General features: G+C 39.2%; 1 protein-coding gene across 1 annotated transcript in view; it reads left to right on the plus strand.

Annotated features, from left to right (window-relative positions):
- LOC109291939 (dynein heavy chain 5, axonemal-like) overlaps positions 1-8332 on the plus strand; it is a 361945-nt gene that overhangs the window by 265116 nt on the left and 88497 nt on the right. The window contains exons 63-67 of the mRNA XM_019509183.1: positions 237-392; positions 741-923; positions 3801-3971; positions 4395-4773; positions 6196-6467. Of these exons, the coding sequence (XP_019364728.1) occupies positions 237-392; positions 741-923; positions 3801-3971; positions 4395-4773; positions 6196-6467 (1161 nt within the window). The remainder of the gene's footprint in view (positions 1-236; positions 393-740; positions 924-3800; positions 3972-4394; positions 4774-6195; positions 6468-8332) is intronic.

The following is an 8332-nucleotide window of genomic DNA, read 5'->3' on the forward strand; positions in this document are numbered from 1 at the left end:
ATGTAAGCAAGTAAATGAGATATGCAACAATGAGGGGGAAAAATCAATCCTCCTCCTCCACATCAAGTCTAGGGCAAAACTTTCATTAATTTCAAAGGAAACAGGAGCAAGCCCATATATTGTGGTGATGCATGTAGTTGGTCAGGGAGAATTCCATTTTTTACAGTGTTGATAGATTTTATATTGAACGTTATATATGACAAGATGGTATTTTTACTAGAAACAAATCTTTTTAGGTTACAGCTCTGAACCACAAGTACTTCAGGAATCATATAGAAGACTGCCTTTCCCTGGGAAGACCTCTGTTAATAGAAGATGTTGGAGAAGAACTCGATCCTGCTCTAGATAGCATTTTGGAAAAAAATTTCATAAGATCTGGCTCAACTCATAAAGTAAGATGAATTTTAAACACAAAAATAAAAGGGCAGTAGACTTGATACCTCAAGCCAAATGCTAACTACATATCATAGTGATGGGCACCTTTGAAATGAACAGATCTACTTTTATTAGTGGATGTTTAGAATTGTGAATCCAAAAAAGATGACAAAGCCTGGTAGGGAAAGACAGATCGCCTGAACGAGGGATGGGGGTGAGGAGGGGAATGCAACTAGGTTACAGATTTTAATTCTATTTTTGATTTTTCTTTAAGTAAGATTATCTTTCTTTGGAAAAAAGATCATAATAGTTCCTTAGAATGCTAGCCTCTGAAAATTAAAAATCTATTTCTCTTTTATTTTCAGGTAAAAGTAGGTGACAAGGAGGTAGATGTGATGACAGGATTTACCCTTTATATAACAACTAAATTAGCTAATCCTTCCTATACTCCTGAGATCAGTGCCAAAACAGCTGTGATTGATTTCACTGTTACCATGAAAGGATTGGAAGATCAGCTCCTTGGCCGTGTCATCCTCACTGAAAAACAGGTAAGTGCTAAGCCTTGGATCAGTAGTATTTTAATATGTATGAAATAAAATATTTCCCAGTATGTATATCATGAGTGGATTTGTTTTGCATCTTGGCCAAGCTCAAAGAGTGTCGTTATTAAAATGTGAATGAAAGCTGAAGTCTTCTTGGGTTTACTTCCACACAAGAGAAAATGTGAAGCTAGATTTTTTATAAGTGCTGAGAATTTGTAGGTTGAAAACCTCTGAAAATCTGTCTTGTGGAAAACAGAACAGAGAAGAGAAAAAAAAAACACAGGGTTTTGCTAGTCACCAGTAGGGCAGGAAGGAACATTTATCCATCATGAATGGTACTGGCTTCTGGAGGGTTTTTTCTCTTTCCTCTGAGCTATTGGGACATTGGCCATAGGTATGTGTAGGGGGTTTTGACTGAGGTATACTGATGTTCCTACTGGTAGCAGAATTCCAGAGTTTTCTAGGTATAAGATCTTGCTGTTCTGCTCAAGGTCATATCAGTCACCAAACTTGGTGTTGGGAAGGTATTTTTCCCCAAGATCAGATTAACACGGATTATGGGGAAGGAGGGATTATCTTCCTCTGTAGCATGGGACATGTTCCTAGGATTTTCTGAGCATATATTTACCAGCTGCTTTCTTATTGTTGCAGTGGCAGGCCATTGGCAGCATTGTTGCCTCATGTTTACCTCTGGCAGGTCATAGGATATAGAATCATAGAAAATGAGGGTTGGAAGGGACCTCAGGAGGTCATCTAGTCCAACCCCCTGCTCAAAGCAGGACCATCCTCAACTATATCATCCCATATTGATATTCTTGATGTTCCAGATATTGCTTCTTGTAGTTGTGGGTAAGGATGTGAAGTGGTGATTTTGGAGATTCCTCTGATTAAAAGTAGGTCCTTACCAGTCAGTCTTCTGAAAAACAGCTTCCCAGAGCACTTGTAGTGTTCACAAGGTATCTGTCTGTGTCCACTTACTTTTTAAGAAGTTCCTTGATCCTTGGTATATAACAAAGGCATATGCAGTGCTTTTGAAAATCCTCTCATAGGTATTTTGCAGAATTTTAAGTCCAGATTCTATTCCACCTGTTAGACCTATAAGTGGATTTAGGCACTTACATGCAATTTTATTCCACCTTCCTTGAGCACCTGAAAAGGCGGTGTGGGTCCTTCTCTTTCTCAGTCCCTTTTCCTGACTCAGTGCTGGGGTCAAATGATGGTGTGTTACCAAAGCAGAGGCATCCTGAAGAAGGGTAACTGCTCCCGAAAGCTTGCTAAGAACTTTTTTCCAGCTACTCAGTTGGTCTAATAAAAGATATCACCTCCACTCTAAGAACCTTGCCCGCGTATGTCCTTAGACCAACAAGTCTACAACCAAAAACCTGAAAACTTGGATATTAATTCATTGTTTTAAAGAAATATATTTTAAATATTAAAAACAGAATGAATTTTCTAGATGCCTATTTTTTTCTTAGAATATAAGCACAGGAGTGTAAGAGTGATGTTGTAGCTATGGTGGTCCAAAAATTGAGAGGCAACAGTAGAAGCACATGCAGTCTTTTACTGAATTATCCCTAACACATTATAAAGCTTACTGTTTCCAGTGTGGTCCTAGTACGAAAGTGAAAATAAAAGTGGAAGAATTTAGTTAAGATAGGACTCATGTTTGAGTCACTCCTTTTATTTGTGACTGTTATTTGTAACTTTCTAAGAATACATCTACACTGCATCCCCAGTATGCCCAGGGAGTGCTGCTTCTGAGTACTTCTTGTCCACCTGCTCCTGATTGCAGACACTGAACCCAGAAATGAAATGGTGAACTCACTTCAGGGGCACCACTGGCCTCCACTCTAGAGATAACTGCTTTGTGTGTATTTGAGAATGGTGGCAGGGATGTCCCTGGAGCAGCTTCACCACCTTATGTCTGTGTTTGGTTCATGTGGAACAGAAGTGGATGGGTGGGGCATACTTGTGGGCAGCTCCTCTGACATAACAATGTCTACATTAGCATGCACATGCAATCTGAATGGAAAACATTAAATGATAAGTTTCCAAAGAGAAAGATTTTCAGATTTTACAGCAAAATCACGCATTCTTTGAAACACCAAACAGCATTTCTGTTGTCTTGGTTATTGGAGCAAATGAAAATAAGTTGAAAAGAGTTACAGCTATAGAGAAATGGATGTTTAAAAATTATTGATTTCACCCTACAAAGTGCTTGGACTCTTCTCTGCTGAGAATGATCCTGGGGCCCTTCTAGCAGGTGGGGCTATGCTACATCCATTTCCTGGCTATCCCATCACTTCCCTTCCCAGCTGCCAATTTATTTGATCTTTAAGTCTACCTTTTGCCAGTGGAGTGAGGAAAATCAAACTTAAAGGGACTGTGTGCCTTTATTGAGTAGCTGTTGCAGAAGTTTTGACATTGCACAGGTACTCAGAGCTGAAGTATCTCATAATTTATAACCTGTGAGAAAATGTACCTTACTAAATCATAGAATAATTGAAATTTGAAATGTAAGTGATCATCCAGTCAATTCATACAACAATGCAGAATTATCTCATGCAAGATATTTTCCATTCTTATTTTATCTACCCAGAGCAAGACACCAGTTCTTCTTGGAAATTACAACCTAATAATCTTATCCAAATGGATTTTTTTTTATTAATGGCCTACATTTTCATGGTTGAACATGCTTCAGAATAACATAAAAAGAGGGTGCAATAGATTCTATTTCTACATAACATTTCTGCCTCCTATAGAAATGGTAGCAAAAACCCCAGTCTTTCTATGATGCATGACATCCCACATTTTTGGTATGGGTGTAAGTAACATTTTGTTTTAATTAATCTTAAAGATTCTAATCAATATAATATACTACAGGAGCTAGAAGCAGAAAGAGTCAAACTGATGGAAGAAGTGACATTTAACAAGAGGAAAATGCAGGAACTTGAAGACAATCTTCTTGTCCGTCTAACCAGCACAGAGGGGTCTTTGGTTGAAGACACATCTTTGATAGAAGTCCTAAGAATCACTAAAATAACTGCAGAGGAGGTGAATTTTGAATACACTAGAAATGTATTTTGAAATTTAAAGACTCTTTAAACAGAATTGTCTCTCTATATTTGTTCCTGAGTTTATTACCAGTACATAAAATGGTGACTTTATAACAAGTACATAATACAATATTGCTATTCCCAGTGAACAAGTCAGATATGCACCTTACATGCAATGTAAAATTCTGCATGAGCACTTTTGTATTACAGTAAAGTCTAGCAGGCCTAATTGGGATCAGGTGACGATGTGCTTTGTGCTGTTTAAATAAACATGAAAACACAATGCCTATATTGAAGCTCTTCCAATACAACAGAAAATCTAAATACAGTTACCATCTGAATCAACACCTTTATTTATATTTGCCATATAAATTGCAAATGACACAACTTAATTTATGTGGTCTTTTCAATTAATTTTAAGGTCAGTGAAAAATTAAATACTGCGGCAGAGACAGAGGTGAAAATCAATACTGCACGGGAAGAATACCGTCCAGTTGCTAGTCGCGGCAGCATCCTTTATTTCCTAGTTGTGGAAATGAGTTTGGTAAATATAATGTACCAGACATCTTTACGGCAATTCCTTGGCATTTTTGACCTGTCTGTTGAAAGATCAGTGAAATCTCAGATCACAGCCAAGCGAGTAGCCAACATAATTAAGCAACTCACCTATGAAGTATTCAAGTATACAGTACGAGGGCTGTATGAAAACCACAAGTTCCTATTCACGTTGCTCATGACATTGAAGATTGACTTGCAGGCCAAACAAATCACTCACAATGAGTTTCAGACGCTCATCAAAGGTAATTTATCCTAAAGTGTGTCTATTTCCATATATCCATAAATTGTCAAAACATATTTGTCAATAATTATATTAACAGGATCTTGTATGTATGCTATACTTTCCAAACAATAATTTTGATGTATTTTCCAAGTATTAGTTAAGGGTTCAGTTCATTAACTGAGAGTCTAAGGTGCTGGATGTGGATACAGGCACTATGTTTTCTGGCAAGCAAGGGAGCATGTATGTGGCACCACCTATGAAGAGAATGGAACTTGTGTTTCCTTGCAGATGAGAAAAATGAAGCCCAAAAAGTACCATCCCTATGGGATGCTGGCAGGTTTCAACTTATACTCTTCAGCAGGTATTGTGCATTCCCCAGAGTCAGCAGGGGAGCTCAGCTCTTTTGACCCCTTCTCCAGTGTGTCAGTTACAAAACTATCTTTCCTACCCCTCCATATTTTGGAGGCTGTGGATCCTGGAAGTTATTACACTTACAATGTGATTCACCTGTTAATTGCACCATAAAGAGTAGTCCTGCCATACATTCAAGATATTAATAGCATGATGAAATAAGAAACCAGCTACAAATGATGTTCCACAAAATAAAATATGTGGAATTTTTTGTGGCTGGTTTCCATCATGTTTCAAACTGAACATGTAATGGAGTAGCCCTGCCACATAGCTTGATGCTGGTTGCATGGCAGAGCTTGGCTGACAGCCATGTGGTGTATGGGGATGTACCTTGTGCTTTTAGCTGCTGCCTAGAGAGACCATCAGCTGATGAGCTCCCCCCATATCAGAAGACTATACCATGTAGTTCTCAGCCTGTAGAAGTCCAGAAAGCCCATCAGCTGGGCAGAGTGCCAGGTCACAGTGAGCTGCATATCCAGGGCAAGGTAAGCACCATGCTGGGTTGCTGCAGGGCTCACTGTGACCAAAGACTACAATATGCCTTGCCCTGCAGTTTACTCAGAGCTGCATGGCCAGGCAGCCAACCAGCAGGTCTGGGTTGCCAGTGCTGGGGAGGGTTAAACTCCCCAGCTTCAGCTCATGAGCTCTACTGGATGGAAACCTTACTAACCACAATTGCAAGGTTGCAAGGTTGCCATTAAAATAATGGCATAACTGGGATTGGTCTCTTGGTCCTAGCTATGGTGCGTCTTGCAAAGCATGGCAGGAGGAACAATTGTTGGAATGAGGGATTGGGTCCCATCACAAAATTATTTTAATATCTGCCAGGGGTCTGTGAAATATGTGATTCTTATCCTTATTCAGACTAATTCAATTCACTAAATAGTTGTTCAATGCAAAAACCTATATCAGCATTTGAAAACCCCATAAAATTGGTAGCACCAAGAGGGAAGAAATCAATACTTAGGCTCACCTATGACTTAGCTTTAAATAATTATTTCCTTCTTTGATGATGTTTTTCATGTTGCAGGAGGTGCAAGTTTGGATCTGAATTCCGTGGAACCAAAGCCAAAAAAATGGATCCTTGATATGACATGGCTCAACCTGGTACAGTTATCTAATTTGAACCCCTTTAACCAGCTTCTGGGGCAAGTTGCAAGAAATGAGAAGGCTTGGAAAGCTTGGTTTGATGAAAAAGCTCCTGAAGAGACTCCTATTCCAGATGGTTATGACAGCTTATTGGACACGTTTCGTAAACTGCTCCTTATCCGCAGTTGGTGTCCTGATCATACCATTGCTCAGGTAAAGAAGAGAAGTGTAATGGGAGAATTTTAACCATAAGGCCTCAGCTAATCCATAATTTATTAAATGACAAAATATGTGACTCAAGAAAAACAGTTCTGAATGTTTGAAAATACTCTAAGGGTCTATTTTACATGGCTAGTTATAATAAATTAAAAAGAAAAATGCAGCTATTAAGTAAAGTATGTCAGAAATGTTATATTGCCTTTTATATTAGGTAGAGATATCAGTTTTCTAGAGCAGCAAAACTACGCAGTATGGTTCTGAAGCTTGTAAAACTTCCGCAATCCTCTAGATTAGTGATTCTCAACCTGGGTGCCATGGCACCCTGGGGTGCCTTGAGATCCTTTCAAAGGTGCCACAGCGTAATGTAGGTATCAGCTATAGTACTGTATACAGTTCTGGACTCTGCAACTTAAGAAAGATGTAGAAAACCCAGACAGGATCCTAAGATGAACAATAAAAATAATTAAGGGATTAGGCTGCAAACTATACCAGGAAAGGTTAAGAGAACCAGGTAGCTTTGTTTGGAAAAAAGGATATTCATAGGAGACACGACAGAAGTTTTCTAATATTTGAAAGGCCTTCCCACAATGAAAGAAGCATGAGGCAGTGGGTTTAAGTTACAACAAATGAGGTTTAAATTAAATCTGAGGACAAACCTCTTAGCTGTCAGAGCAGGAGGACAGTGGAACAAGCAGCCCAGGGATATTGTGGAATATCCTTCATTGGAGCTTTTCAAGAAAGACTGGAAAAGCATCTGTCTAGGTGTAGTTGTATCACATCCTGTATCTATGCAATGGGTTGAACTAGACCAGTCTTGAGATCTCTTTTAACTCTATGATTCTTTGATCAGACTTGTCTGTAAGGATCTCTTCCATTTTTCAGCCAAGCTTATGTACAGCATCTTAGATCTCCTACTGTATTTGTTAACACCACAGCTTTTAAATTTAACTGTGTATAACCATTGTGTTTAATTTAGGGGACAACATTTTTAAGGGCTGTTCCTTTAAATAATATTGCTAAATTCCTCTTTCACTTTCTCCCTATCGCTCAGGATGGCATATATGACAGAGAGTAGAGTAGCAGGGACCTTGAGAAGGGAAGCTATATCTACCCAAATTGTGTCAAACCCATAGACTCACATTCTACCAGTGGAAGGAATTCAGTCTGAAAGGCCCACTGGGGCCTATATCCAGGCAAGACTCTTCAAGAGAAAATTCTACAAGGGAGCTTAAGATCTTTTCTGCATTTAGGCCCTGAGGGGCAATTCTGTTCCCTTTGATCAAGGAATCTTTGACAATAAATCCAAAATTCCCTGGCCCAGTCTGCCAAGAAAATCACCTAAAGCTCCAGAGTTCCCTCTTGTATCCTCAAGTCAGTAATTGTGTTTAGGAATCCAATATTTTGAAATGTCCTTCCTTCCATTATGAAGATCTTGGCTCCTTTGGGAATATTTCCTTCTGTATCCTGTCCAATGCCATAGTAGAGGATAAGGAGCTCAGATTGAAATCAGGTCAGCAAGAAAAGATTCCACAATTTTCACTCTCTGAAAGGACAAGTCTGACTATGTCTTCCATGAGGACAATGTCATTTTACAAACTCCAGAATCATACATTTCAAAGGTATACCATTTGTTTCACATATCACAGGAGATCATCCATCCTGATAAAAGAATATCTTAGCATATGCTATATGGCAGAAAGCCACCTTGGTTTCTCCCCAAAAATCTCTGCCCTGTGACAGTGTGATTTAAATCTCTGTGCTGTGACCATTCAATTAGGGTGGGCCCAGCACACAGGGGACCACACCCTCAGCCTGTCTCTTTAGGGAACTGGAGCTGGCTGCATTCCTGAGGGAGGGGG

Source organism: Gavialis gangeticus, unplaced genomic scaffold, assembly GCF_001723915.1.
Source record: "Gavialis gangeticus isolate Ggan-Ray unplaced genomic scaffold, GavGan_comp1, whole genome shotgun sequence".
Classification (NCBI taxonomy): Eukaryota; Metazoa; Chordata; order Crocodylia; family Gavialidae; genus Gavialis; species Gavialis gangeticus.